The sequence below is a fragment of the Eretmochelys imbricata genome, chromosome 24, assembly GCF_965152235.1.
Source record: "Eretmochelys imbricata isolate rEreImb1 chromosome 24, rEreImb1.hap1, whole genome shotgun sequence".
In the NCBI taxonomy this organism is placed as follows: Eukaryota; Metazoa; Chordata; order Testudines; family Cheloniidae; genus Eretmochelys; species Eretmochelys imbricata.
In genome coordinates, this window is record NC_135595.1 from 4,119,920 (window position 1) to 4,133,638 (window position 13,719).

At 56.7% G+C, this 13,719-nt stretch overlaps 1 protein-coding gene across 4 annotated transcripts in view; it reads left to right on the forward strand.

Moving 5' to 3' along the window:
- The window catches only part of ARHGEF11 (Rho guanine nucleotide exchange factor 11), an 83,936-nt gene that overhangs the window by 54,917 nt on the left and 15,300 nt on the right, over positions 1-13,719 (forward strand). For 3 of the 4 annotated variants that reach the window (XM_077841186.1, XM_077841184.1, XM_077841185.1), the window contains 14 exons: positions 76-150; positions 923-1,024; positions 1,721-1,819; positions 2,460-2,502; positions 3,590-3,686; positions 3,828-3,950; positions 4,596-4,619; positions 6,389-6,533; positions 7,850-7,949; positions 9,311-9,340; positions 11,631-11,757; positions 11,950-12,129; positions 13,005-13,052; positions 13,500-13,687. In XM_077841186.1, coding sequence (XP_077697312.1) covers positions 76-150; positions 923-1,024; positions 1,721-1,819; positions 2,460-2,502; positions 3,590-3,686; positions 3,828-3,950; positions 4,596-4,619; positions 6,389-6,533; positions 7,850-7,949; positions 9,311-9,340; positions 11,631-11,757; positions 11,950-12,129; positions 13,005-13,052; positions 13,500-13,687 — 1,381 coding nt within the window. The remainder of the gene's footprint in view (positions 1-75; positions 151-922; positions 1,025-1,720; positions 1,820-2,459; positions 2,503-3,589; positions 3,687-3,827; positions 3,951-4,595; positions 4,620-6,388; positions 6,534-7,849; positions 7,950-9,310; positions 9,341-11,630; positions 11,758-11,949; positions 12,130-13,004; positions 13,053-13,499; positions 13,688-13,719) is intronic. The other variant, XM_077841183.1, reaches the window with a different exon arrangement.

Below are 13,719 nucleotides of genomic sequence, written 5' to 3' on the forward strand. Positions count from 1 at the left end.
TGAAGGCCGAATCGGGGCTGTTAGCTGTGGCTACTGTTGGGGTGGCCGTGTCCCAGCCTGGCCCTGTCTCCTCAGGGTTCGGACCGGATGCCGAGGCCTCTCATCATCGGGCCAGAGGAAGATTACGATCCGGGGTATTTCAACAATGAGGTAACAGCTCCCAAGGCATCCCTCCATCTTTGTATTTACCCTGTTGGTGTCACCAGCAACCGCAGCAGCTGTGCCGGGGAGTAGGGGTTGGGACTCCTGGGTTCTGTCCCCAGCTCTAGGAGGGGAGTGGGGTCTAGTGGTCAGAGCAGGGGGGGCTGGGAGTTGGAGCTTTCAGTGGGAGTGCAGTCGAGTGTGTCCCCAGATCTTACCTCCCGGCTTTACCAGCAGGAGCATGCTCCAGCTGCTGGAAGCCGTAGGTAGGGCAGCGCGGTTACAGATGTCCACTCCAGAGCTGGGATGATATTGGCACGTGCTCGGGGCCAAGCGCATTGTTTGCTAGGGGCTTCCCAGCCTCTGCGCCCACCAAACCTTTGCCCCACTCCATGCTGTGTCGTATTCACTTTGCACACGTCTTGTGGAGCTGATGACAAGGGCCAGTGGGTAGAAGGCAGCGTACAGGGAACCCTTGTTCTGCTGGCCGGGTCTGGCTATCTTAGGCCTAGCCTAGCCTAAGGGTTTGCCCCGGTGCCAGGTAGCTGCACTGTGCAAACAGGCAGAGCTGCAAGGGTGGAGTCTGACTCCGGAGCTGGATTGGCTGTGCTAGCTAATAGCCGCTCCCCTGCCTGCCCTGGGGTGTAGCTGCTGCAGCGACCCCAGTGGCTGGAAGGAGGCAAACGCCAGTTTCATCAAGGCCTTAGCTGAAGGGGGAGCCTGTTCCTTGCCCTTTGCTCTTCCCAGCTTGAATGGCTTTTTCCCTGCCCTCCCCCCACAGTGCGACACCCTCTTCCAGGACCTGGGGAAGCTCAAATCCCGACCGGCTCACCTGGGCGTCTTCCTGCGCTACATCTTCTCCCAGGCGGATCCAAGCCCCCTGGTAAGAGCGAAACACGCCCTCATCAGCTACTGCAACTGCCTGTCTGTGAGGTGGGGGTGCGGAGACCCTGGCTTCGCCGCAGGAGCAGAAGCATCCTGCAGCACTGGGGGTGGCTACTGACTTGATCTCGGGAGTGCAGATATAGTGGAGTGAGGGGGGATTTAGGGCATTTCCCACCCTCTGTCTAACCCTCATCCAAAGCCCACTGAAATCACGCACTGATGGCCACCAGCTTCGGACCAGGTCCTATCCTTTCGCTCTTCCCTGGATCCAAGAGGGCAGCACTCCAGTGTAGGGCGGTGCATTTCTTACCACTCCCGCTCCATTTTCTGAGGTCCGTGTTGTTTGCTGACTGTCCATGAAGTCCTGACTGTAGCTACTTGCGCTTAGTCCTACCCAGGAGCCCCAAAGGCCCGACAGATACATACACTGGTGGGGCTAAGGCAGTGCTGGGTCCGACCCCTGCTGTCGTGCTGGTGTGTACTGTTGAAGTCAATGGACTTACGCAGGCGTGAGAGGTGGAAATGCCGTCCCAGGACTCCGATTCCTCCCCCCAGCACAGGGCACAATCTGCCCTTGTAGAGGTCTCCTACAGTCTGTCCTGTTTCCTGGAGGGATTCGCTGCTGCTTTATTAAGTGTTTCTCCTTCCTTCTTCATCTCTGGTTCTTTTTCTTCTCTCTCCCCCATCCTTCCAGCTCTTCTATTTGTGCGCAGAAGTTTGCCAGCAAATGAACTCCAAGGATTCCCGGGCGTTGGGGAAGGAGATCTGGAACATCTTCTTGGAGAAAACCGCGGTGAGTGTGGGAACTTGGCTGCATTGCCAGCGAGTATGGGGCTTTCCTCCCATAGGAGAAGACCGTTAAAGTGTGGCTTCGCGATCTAACTTTCCATGTGTTCAGCCTCCCAGTGTGGAAAACTTTTAACCAAGGCCTTGTGCCCCCTGGGTTTTTTGCCACCAGCATAGCTGCACTGAGGCAAACTCCAGAGAAGATGTGCTTTGCATTACCCTGGTGCAAACTGTGTTGCATTGTTGTAAACAGTGTCTGCGCCGATGTTTGCCACCCGTGTAGCTACGCAGTGGGAGGAAAAGCCAATACAGACAAGGCCCGGCAGCCTGCTTTAATTGGGATGGGTGGTTTTGGCTGTTGCCTTTTCCGAGAGAAGTGATTTTTTCCCCTTGTTGCTTAATAGGCATGGTGGTAGAAAATATAGTGCTTTACAGGGACTCGTTAGTTGAGTGCCAAGAGGTGACGCTTTAATCGGGTTGTTTCAGTTGGTGTGAAATACTGAGCTCTGGTCTTTTAAATACAGAAGCTGCTGAGCAAAGCGCATGCAAGCTTTATTAGCACTCCCCCTGTGCCTATCCTCCGACCTGGCACACCTATAATAATAATAATTACTGGAGACCTAATTGCATTGTTTTTTCCCTCCTAGCCTCTGAGAATAAAGGTGTCTGAGCAGTTACTAGCTGAAATCGGTAAGTGCGCGTGTATGTGACCTCTGAGGCAATGCTGAAGCAGGACAGTGTCTGCAGCAGCATTAGATCTCGGCATCAGGGACCACCGGCTGCTTTAAATCAAAGATTCCCTTTTATTAGAGTGCAGAACTCTTTACATGCTCTGAACCTCCCTGGGGAAGGACTGTCTGCGTGGGAGAGACCTTGCTCCCCCCTTCATATTGCACTGCATTAGGGAGGAAACATCGCCGTGTGGTTCGAGTTGGAGTCAGGACTCCTGGGTTCTTTTCCTGGCTCACTTGGGGAAGTCGCTTCCCTTGTATGAGCCTCAGTTACAGCATCTGTAAAACAGGGCTGAGGACATTACTATTAATTAGACTTACGGCTGTGCCTAATGGGTCCCAGCTGAGATCAGGGCCCCACTGTGCATGACCAAAGGGGGAGAGAGTCCCTGCCCTGAAGAGCTTAAAATTGAACTAGATAGAGGGCGGAAGGGGAAACTGAGGCACGGAGCGAGGCAGTGACTTGCCCAAGGTGACCTAGCAGGCCAGTGGCAGAGCTGGCAAGAAAAGCCAGGGTTCCCAAGTCCCTTTCCACCGGGCCATGCTGCCTGTCTGTCTTACCATACCTGTCTTGCAGGCAGGGTTGGGTGGCTCAGGCCTGGATTTGCCCCCAACTCCAGCACCCAGGTGTAGCTGCCCCAATGCAAACAGACAGAGTTGCTTTTTGCGCCAGGGTGGCTTTCTCCTGCTTGGAACCCTGGTGAGCTGTGCTGTTGCTAATCGAGGGGTACAATGGGGCTGCCCCGGAGCATTCGGGTTTGCAATGGTGCAGCTCCCCTGCAGGTAGGAATCCAGGTGGGAGAGTCCCAGGGTAGACGAGGCCTTAACTTGGAGGCTGCTAGTGGGGGTGCTGAGCACCCACCGTTGCTGCTGGGGCATGCACCCCTGAAATCAGCTGCCTGACTGGCAGGCCTGGTGAGGTCCTCAGCTGGAACACGTCGTGTCGGCACCTGATGCTGCGGGTGCCCCGGGCCGTCCGTGCCCCCCCCGCCGAGCGCGGCTGGTAACGAGCGCGCTTTCCTCTTGCCTCCCGCCCGCGGCTCCAGAGTCTCGCCTGCGGAACGGGGAGGACGTCCGAAGCGCCTTCTCCGAGGCTCAGGGCGCGGCGATGCCCGAGATCCAGGAGCAGATCCAGGACTACAGGTAAGGCCCTCGCACTGCCTCTGCTCCACGGCCAGGCCCACGCGTCTCGCCTCCCCTCGTCTTGGGCAGCTCTTCGATGGGGTGGTTGCCTGTCCCACAGAGGCTCATGGGGCTGACCTGTGGCCCTCTGTCTGTCCACAGGACGAAGCGCACCATGGGGCTGGGAAGCCTGTATGGAGAAAACGACCTGCTGGATCTGGACGGAGATCCCCAGAAGGAGCGGCAGGTGGCTGAGAAGCAGCTTGCTCAGCTGGGCGACATACTGTGAGTGCCAAGCGGGTCCCCGTCGGGCGTGCGATCCAGACCGAGCCTGGATCTGGGCCCACTGACACCAGCAGAGATCGGGAGCGGCTCCGGCAGCGGGGTGCAACTGTGGGAGCGGGAGCGGAACCCAGCTCCGCCTGGCGCATTAATCCCAGGGCCGCTCCTGCAAGCTTCTGGGCACTATGGCTTTACCACTGAAGTCCAGTTAGGACTCTGTGGTGGTGGGGGCGCAAGTGAAAGGAGCAGGCTCTGAGTGTGTGGGGCGGTGGAAGGAATGGGCTCCTGGTGTGCGGGGACAGGGGGAAGGAGCGGGCGTGGGGCTGCGGGGGCCTGATCTGTTACACCCTGGCCTGTCCCCTCTTGCCAGTGCTGGTTGGAGCAGTATTGACCCTATATGGGGGTGGGGTAGGGGGGTTCTCAGGTGTAAATTGCTGTATCCCCATTGCAGTCAAAGGAGCTCTGCTGATTTACATCGCCAAAGGATCTGGCCATGCGCCTTTAGTGCGGCTGCTTTGAGTCGTGGCCGTGAAGGGCTAGGTCTGAGACATCGTCCCTTGGGCTCCTGTGCTCAGATCAGGCAGATTAAATGGTGGTTTACGGAGGTGGCCTGGTTTCTCACACCCCTTCCCTCTTTCCCTGCTCTAGGTCGAAATACGAAGAGGACAGGAGGTGAGTGTCGGCCTGGCGCCCAGCAGTCGTGTGCATCCAGATGTGATGGTGCCATACAGATGTGGCTGTGGGGGTGGGGTTCTGGAGAGCTGAGGGAGGGGACGTGGGGCATTGCTTGGGGAGGGGGTCCTCTCGTTGCTAGATCACTGTTTCCCCTCCCAACGCCAAGGCAACGGTGGCACAAACTTGTCATCCGCTGGATGAGTGGCCCATGTGGAGGCAGCTGGGGAGCGTCTGTCTGGGTCCTAGTGTCCCGCAGAGCAGCCCCCTGCTATCGCAGAAGGCATGGACTGGCCCCGGCGTCGCAGCAGGAAGAAGAAATTTGTCCCTAGAACTGGTTTCCCACCCCAAATGCACACTGAGGTCTCCTCTGCATCGCCCCCACCCCACCGTCCCCGCTCTGTGGAAAAACAGCCCCCAGGGAGCTCCGCAGAGCTAGGGAGACATTGCTGATATCACACCGGCAGTGAGGGTTTCATGCTTGGGGTCCTTCCGTGCCCCATAAGTGAGTTGGCCTTGGAGCTGGGTGGGCACCTGCTCTCTGTTTAATAAAGCCATTCCATAGCGCAATGTCCTGGAAAGCAATTCCAGGAGAAAAGGTCCCCAGGCCCAGCTCCTTCGGTGCTGGACACAGGGTGGATCTTGGGGTGCGTTGCAAACATTAATGAAACTCTCCTGGGTTGGGGCAGGGGGAAGGTAGGGCAGTTGGTAGATGGGGAAACTGAGGCACGACTAAGGACTTGCTCAGGGTCATGCAGGGTGTCCCTGGAAGAGCCAGGGATAGAACTGGGGGGCCGGTGCTTTAGCCGCAAGCCCGTCTGTCCAATCCATGAGCTGAAGTGACTAGGAGGCGGGGGGGCTCCTTCCCTTGCTGCTCGGAGCCGTTTGCTGGTGACTGGATCTCTCACCCAGAGCTACGGCAGGAGAAGCTGGAGCGTGGCAACAGGCTTCGGCTCCAGCTGCCCATCTGAAGGGGCCTTTGGTGCAGTGAGAACCCTCCACGATCCAGCTGTCCTGAGTGTGCTTGTCTTGCGGCAAAGAGCCTTTCTCCTGAGTTGGCAAGTCATGCAGGAGTCAAGCTGTAACCTGACTTGCCCCTTTCCCCTGACTAAGGAGACTCGGGGGCTGGCCGGCAAGATGCTGAGTGTCGTATGAGACCATTGTGGCACCCTTTGGGATGTCTGTCTCCTTTGCGGCTGGACAGACAGTTCCCTTTGGGCTGCCACTGGTGTGGGGTGTGACCGTGGGCAAGTCATTGCCCTGCCCCGTGCCTCAGTTTCCCCAGCAGTAAAACGAGGACAGGGCAGACAGGGGCTGTCATGAGGATCAGTCCATGTTTGTAAAGTACATGAAACCACTCCGGGCCTGACCCTGCAATCTCGACTCCCCCCGGCTATTCCTGTTGATTGCACCTGCTCGTCGGAATAAGGGTTGCCCAGGCGAGCCAGGATTGCCGGGTGAGGGCCCAGGGGTTCTAACATCTGTCAGCAAAGCGCCAGCCGCCCTCACGGTGCTGCAGGTGCTCTCCTTGGGAAGGCCCCGGTGCTTTGGAGCGTTGGACAGTGGGAATTCCAGGGCTCCCCGCACCTCTCTGGAGCGCTGTGGGCGGATACTCCCGTCCACGCCTTGCGGTGGCTTTGAGCCTCTCGCCGGCTCTTTTCCGGCCAGTTATCCCTGCAGTGGCCAGACGAGGCCAGTCGCCTGACGCGCCGGTGCTGGTGTTTTGTCCTGGACGATCTGCAGCGTGTCTGTGTTTTCCTCTCTTCCAGCTCCCCCATGGCCTTTGCCCTCAGCACCTACATGAGCCACACAGGAATCCGGATGCGGGAGGCCCGGCCAGCCAGCACCAGCGAGAAGTCCCAGGCCTTCCCAGACAAGGACAAGTGGCTGCCCTTTTTCCCCAAGGCCAAGAAGGTGAGTGGGGCATTGGCCACGTTCCCTTTTCTGAACGGATTCTTCCCAGTGCTGTCAGCTCCTCATGCCTGGCCTAGTGCAGTTCTTTTCTCCACGGCCTCCCCGAGCCCCAGGTCCCCTGCAGAAATGTGTGTGAGCACCTAGTCCCCATCCCTGGGGAGGTGAACTCCAGAGGCTCCCTGTTCATTGAGGAGCCAGCTCAGAATTACCTTCCAGCCACAGCCCTTGGGCGGGATGCCCCGTCGCTTGCACCTGGACAAGGTGGGCACAAAACGTGGCCTTTTTTCTGATTTGACGGCACTTTGCACCGGTGTACACGACCACACAGAGCCCCAGGGTGGGGGAGAATCGGGTCCCTTGTGTCTCCTGGCCTCCTCTCGCCATACCTTCCGCTCTGTCCCTTTGCACAATCTGTTGGTGCAAGAGCCACCTCCTCTGCTGCCCAGAGCAGCCTCCCAGTATCTCTTCACCTCCATCTCCCTTCCTCCCACCCCTTTCCACTGTCTCTCTCCCTCCCGCCGTTTGGTCCCGGTGCCTGGTGTTTCACTCTGGGATGGGAGTGGGGGTGGTTTGTGTAGCAGACCTTGTGCAAAGTCAGGCTGACGCCAGAGCCTTGCCTCCGTTTGTGTGGGAACTAACGAAAGCACCTCACACAAGCTAAATGTGACTGGCAGCTGCTTGCTCTCTCTAATTGGAGGGTGAAGACAAGGCCGAGTGAGGTATTGCTGGTGAATTTAGGCACGCAGGAATGTGTACCCATCGGTATAAACAAAGTGAATTGTAACTTGTGTTGTACTGTAATAAACTGGCTGGTTTGTTTACATACTGCTGCCCCCTCCTGGTTTGAATCGGAACTGTTCCACTGTGTCATAGGCCCTATACTTCTAACAACGAATGTAGATTCTCCATTCGCTCCAGTAATAGAGGCTTGGACTTTCAGAGCAGGCGGATCAGAGTTCTGTCCATGCTGTTCCTGGGAAGTTTGAAGTTGCTGCAGGGTGCAGCATCCTGGTAGACATGTAGCAGAAAGGTATCAAGTACTGTACCCTTGAGAAAAGTGGGCCAGTGTAATTGACCCCCATTGCACAGATGTGGGGAGAACTGTAGCACAGAGTGACTTGTTCAGGACCCCGGGGCAAGTCAGTGGGGATTAGAACCCCATCTCCCAGCCCTGGCCCCTAACACCGGCCCCACCGTGCCTCAGTTTCCTTCCTTGCAAATTCAATGCAGCTGCTGCTTTAGCTCGTGTTGCCCTGGGAGTTAACTTGCCTCCTTTGCAAAGACCTTTTCCCCAAGTCTCACCGCGTGTGTCTCAGCAGAGCAGCAGCACGAAGAAGGACAAAGACGCGATGGAGGATAAGAAACGCAATCCCATCCTGAAGTACATCGGGAAGCCCAAAAGCTCCTCCCAGAGTAGTGAGTACTGGGTTGTGTTGGGGGCGCTGTGGGTCACAAGTACTACAGGAGATGCCCGATGGGGAGCTGGGTTCTTTGAGACTCTCGAGTGAAGTGGCCGAGCCAGTAGGGGGTGCCACTCCTGTGTACGATGGAGTAGCCATTTCCCCGTCCCGGAGGCAGTCATCTCATCTGGCTGGCTGCCTGAGAATCAACGTTTTGGGAAGTGTAAGGCGTTGTCCATGCCGGGACTTGAACCAGGGGCACGGCTGCACGAGTGTCAACCTCTGACCTAGACGTGACATGCACCAGGGCCACTTATTGCTGCTGTCCAGCTAGGCTGCACTTCATTAGTGTAAATCTTTCTTCCGCTCGGACTTTGCGTCAAATCCCGATGTAGGTGATGCCTGAGGAGTCTCTCCATGTGTCTTCAACCCTTCTCCCCCTCTCCGCTGTATCCCAGCAGGAACTCTCACGTGAGCTCTCTCTTCTTTTTACTCTCAGGCCCGGTCTATTCTTTTAAATTTTGTAGACGTGGTCATGCGAGCATACAAGTGCTTTTGCCCCCGTAGCTTATTTTGCTTGGAGAACCAATCTAAGCTGTTCCGGCACAAGCCACGTTCGTGCCTGTATAAACTGTGTCTGCCCTAGGAGAGAGCTATTTAGTAACAGCTGTTCCAGACTGACCATGCCTGCACCGTGTGGAGTTAGGGATCGCTCCTGGGGTAGACAACCCACAACTCTCTAATTAAATCTCACACACACCTGCCCGTGCTTGTGGGTGCGGTTTCCGCTCGTCAAAGCAGCCCCTACAGAAATCGCGTGCTCACCCACGTGTGTCTGCCACTGAAAACCCATCCCTTCAAACTGCTGAGCGCCCATGGGCGGGGTTTTTCAAAAGGGAGCTACTCCGGGGGAATCAGTGGGGGCTTTCAAGGGAAGCAGAAATCGCCCGGCGCTGGGTGCGTTTGAAAATCCCACCAGACATGGTTCGATTTTGGCCGGTAGTTATATGGGAAGGGGGGTGCAGCGGGGGGGTGGGTTGTTCAGAAAGCTGATGTGGTTTGTGGGGGGTGCAAAATTGCTCCTGCAAAAAAGGAGCTGGGCTGAGAACATCCTAAAAACTTCTTCCAAAGGTTGAATGTGCAGTTCTGAGCATGCATGTTACAAGCACCATGCACAGATACAGCACTGTCCATACAGTCAGAGCCGTGTGTGTGTTCCCTTTGGGGAGCACGGGAGAAGTGTTTGTGTGTCTCTTCACTGCCTTTGCTTTCCATTTCCTCCTTTGAGTTCTCATTGTGCAGCTCACACACCCTTCTGACCTCCTTCGTTGTTGAAATGCAGGATTGATTTGACATCTCATTGTTTTTTCCTTTCAGCATTTCATGTCCCTTTGTCCCCTGTGGAAGGTAAAAGGCCTTTTCTTTTCTTTTGTGTTCAGCTTTGTTTGTTTAATTTTTTAATGCGAGGCTTTCCCCAAAGGTCTCCCACCTCATTGCACTGCGGCATCAGGGGCGGGCGGGCATCGCTGGCGTTTGGGCGGGGCTGGGGAGGGGAGGCTTAGTGGACAGAGCACCATACTGGGACTCAAAATACCTGGTTTCTAGTTCCAGCTTTGCCACTGGCATGTTGGGGGACCTGGGGCAAGTCATGGTCCTACTTTGTGCCTCAGTTTCCCCATTAGGCAAATGAGGTGTTCATGTACTGGCCTGTTTTCTAAAGTTCTTTGAGATCGACTGATAGAAAGGTGGTGATGGGAGTCTTTCCCTTGACTTCACTGGGAGCTGGTTCGTTCGTACGTCAAAATCCTTCTGCTCTAAGGCTCAAGGCCTTTGTTTCCTTTGCTCCTGGGTGATTTGTTTTCCTGTGCCTTTGAGGCTGCCTGGTTTTCTGCCCTCTTCTCCTTTTCCTCTTGTCCATTCAGGAATTGAATGGACAGTGGTACCTAGTCGGCACTCTCCTTTCAGAGGCAGTGCTGCTTCATGTGCCCCAGGCTCATGTTAGGGGGCGCTGTGCTTCGGGGTGGGGTGGCTGATCCAGTAGGGGGCGCACTTCCTGCCTTAGGACCGATCTCAAGACCCTGTCCTGGCACTAGGGTGCGCTATGCCTGCAGAAGAGGCCCAGCTGCATGCGAGACGTGAGCATTTGCAGAGTGAGGTTTTTTCACACCGTGCTGTGGCCAGATTCAGATTGGGCCAGTTAGATCTTAAACTCTCCCTGTAAAATTGGGCCAGTTAGATCTTAAACCTCTCCAGTAGACAGGTCGTTCTCCTCCTGCCCCGAAGCTGTTACAAACTGCGAGAGAAACGTAGGCTGAAATGCTCCCTGGGCGGAAGGTCCAACTCAAAACAGGCCACTGTGTAGGGGTCAGTTTCATCTTAGGGCCTGAAATCTCAGTCCCAGGTGGCCCGTATAAGCCATTTCTTTGTTGCCCAAGCAGTGGGTGTAACTAACTTATCTCCACTTCAAGGCCCCTTTTCACTGCCACGGCCATGCAAAGGGGCCGTGCTGCAGGGAAGGTTCAGGCCAATGCTTGTATAGTGGGATGGGACCTTTGGGGATGGAAGGCACCTGTCTAGCTAAGTGCCCAGATGCCGTAGGACATGAGTGCCATATAAATGTCACCTGCATTCCTAGAGGGAGGCAGCAGATTGGCTCAGGGAAGAAGCTCTCTCTCTCTCTATTAGATAACAAGGCTGTTAACGTTTGCACATTGTCAGGACTGGACTCTGGAGAACCTTTTAAGCCGGGGAGGGGGGGAACAGAGTCTGCAATGGATAACATCAGGAGCGATATGGAGAGAAGTGGGTGTCTAAGACACCTCCAGGCTTTCAGGGTAACCCACCCCACGCTCCCTCCTGCCCTGATTTCATATGCCGCGCACCTGCCACTAGGTTATAGTGCTCTAGGTTGTAGATCTGTTCTGCTTTGTAAGCCCCTGCATAATAGCCACCAGCAGTGCTAGGATCCCCAGGCGACAACCTGGCCTGGAGGAGATGCCCCGGTGTGAGAGGCTGAGTGGATGCTCTTAATTTGGATGGGAACGAGTTGAATCTAAACCGAAATCAGAGCGTCCACTCACGGATCTGCACCAGGTGGACCAAATCGGTGCAAGTTTCCTGTGTAGATGACCTGCTCGGCTTCCTCTTGCTATGTGATTTACTCTGCAGCCTGTCCACTGAGTAGGCTGGTTCTGCAGGGAAACCCAGTCGAACATTGGGAGACGGATGAGTTTTTGGGGGGACCCTCCCAAACCAGGGGTGTCCTGAAAACTCCCCATAATCAAGTCACTGGTTTAGTGCCAGGCCACCCAGATGTATTTCAGCTTTGCAGCCACCACGGGGCCGCACTGATTTCGGACCCTGTTGCTGAGCGCCGCCAGCTGGCGGTTTTTCATACGCCGTCTGTGCAGAGGCAGGGGGTGGTAGCTGGGGGCTCATGGTAGAGACAGGGGAGCTGCCCTGCCTCCCAGAACCCCAAAAGTGCCCACCCCACACCAGCCATCTCCAGACCCTAGGAGACTAGCCAGACCCAAGAGGGTCAAACTGCTGAGGCCGGGCTCACTGCTGCTAGGATATATTCAGCCCCTAGGGGGCTATGCAATGGGCTGCGGATTAACGATTTAGCCATCAGCCGTCAGTACCTCTGTCTCATGTCTGTCCGTCTGTCCTCCTGTCCCCGACTCCCCCGTCCCACCAGTCAAACCCGGCAATGTGAGGAACATCATCCAGCACTTTGAAAACAACCAGCATTGTGAGTCCCAGGAGCCTGGCACCCAGCGCCTCTCCACCAGCAGCTTCCCTGAAGAGCTGCTGGACTCGGACAGGTAGGGCTGCTGTGGGGGCGGGGGGGTTCTAGATTAATGAGACAGATTCTAGCTCCCTGCTGGGCCTGGGGCTCTAGATTAATGAGACAGGTTCTAGCTTGCTTCCCCGCACGCGTGTGCGTTCTCAGCTCTTCCGGCCGGCGTGAAATCCAGGCGGCTCTCGCGTCTCGCCAACCTCGCTCCCCTGTGCAGTTCCAGGTCTGAGGTCAAGCTGGGCCGGTCGGAGAGCCTGAAAGGGCGGGAGGAGATGAAGAAATCGCGCAAGGCGGAGAACGTGCCACGGTCTCGGAGTGACGTGGACATGGATGCTGCAGCAGAGGCAACGCGGCTTCACCAATCGGCGTCGTCTTCGGCTTCCAGCCTGTCCACGAGGTCAGAGCCCCGAGCCCGTGGGCAGGGGGACAAAGGCCTCCGTATGGTGCCTCTCATCTGTTTCTATTGGCAGTTTCAAAGGGGCCCGATTTCCAGTGGGATTTGGGAGCTGAACTCTCATGAGCTCCCAGCCGAAAGTGTCGCCGCTCGGGTTTGAAAACAAAGCTGCTGTTTTAATCGAGAGAGATCACTTGATCCCTGCCTGTTAGGTTCACTCCCTCTGGGGCACCTGGCATTGGCCACTGTCAGAAGACAGGATACTGGGCTGGATGGAGCTTTGGTCTGACCCGGTAGGGCCGTTCTTATGTTCATATGACGCTGGAACGAGAAAGCCCAGCCGCCCGGGGAAGGGCTGAAAGCCTGGTGGGTGGGTGGGCGGGCGGGCGGGCAGGTGAGCCAGCTGGGGTTCCATCGCAGAGTTTATCCAGCAATGGAGAGGGGGAAGCTCCCGAAATGGCCGGAGAGATTTAGGGGTCTAGATCCCATTTTTAAAAGTGGCTGAACCCCCTGCGCCGCACCCCCCAGGACTGTCAGCTGGTCCTGAGGAAACCGCCACCCACCCCCACCCCCCTCGGAAAGTTTTTTACCTGGTTGATAGAGGCCAGGTTCCACCCCCAGTGACTCGCACTTGAAGGCCCCAATCCTGCAGAAGTTTGCTCCCCAGGCTGTCTTTGTGCCTGTGATTTTCAGAGGGAGCCTAGGGAATTGTGCCCCCACCCCCCCCACAAATCCCAGCCAGCCCCTCTTGGCAGCCTCGGGCTGATCCGCAACAGCAGCTGGCGTGCAGTAAGCTGTGATGCAGCAGTGTGGGAGGGCAAAGGTCACCGGGATACCATTGCTCGAGAATTGAGTGCAATTTTCAATTGCGTCCCCAGGTCCCTGGAAAACCCCACTCCTCCCTACACGCCCAAGATGGGGCGCAGGTGAGTGACCCCGAGCTCTGCATGCTCCAGGGCCGGGGTGGGGGAGCTGGGTTTCGTGGTACAGCCAAGCTGCCTGGAATCCCCTGAAACGCCCCAGTTTGAACCAGTTCTCCCGCCTGTGTCTGACTTCCAAAGGACTGTACGGGTTAGGACAATGGGGTTGGGGGTGAAGGAGAGTCTGTGGACCCCTCTCTCCCCCCGTCCCCAGTGGCTGGGTCACGTAAGAGGTTAACGAGCCTGCTATCGCTGCCCGCTAGGGGGCTCGAGCCCTTTAGCTCAAGCATTAGCGGTTTCTGCTCTTCGGGGTGAAGGTCCCAGGTTCGAGCTGCAAGCAGAAGCTGGCTGCATGTCGGCTGGGTTGGGAGTGCGGTAGGGACACCGCATGGGGTCCATGCACAGCTACAGGGAGTAACCTTCCCCCCACCCGCCCATCCAATATCCTCCCAGGAGCATTGAGTCCCCCAATCTGGGCTTCGGCACCGACTCCTTCCTCCCCCACCTGCTGGAGGATGACCTGGGCCAGCTGTCGGACCTGGAGCCGGAACCGGACTCTCAGAACTGGCAGCATACAGTCGGCCGGGACGTTATGGCTTACCTGAGCCACAGGGAGATAGACCGCCAGGAGGTGATCAACGGTGAGGAATCCTGCTGCTCCTGTTCCCTAGGG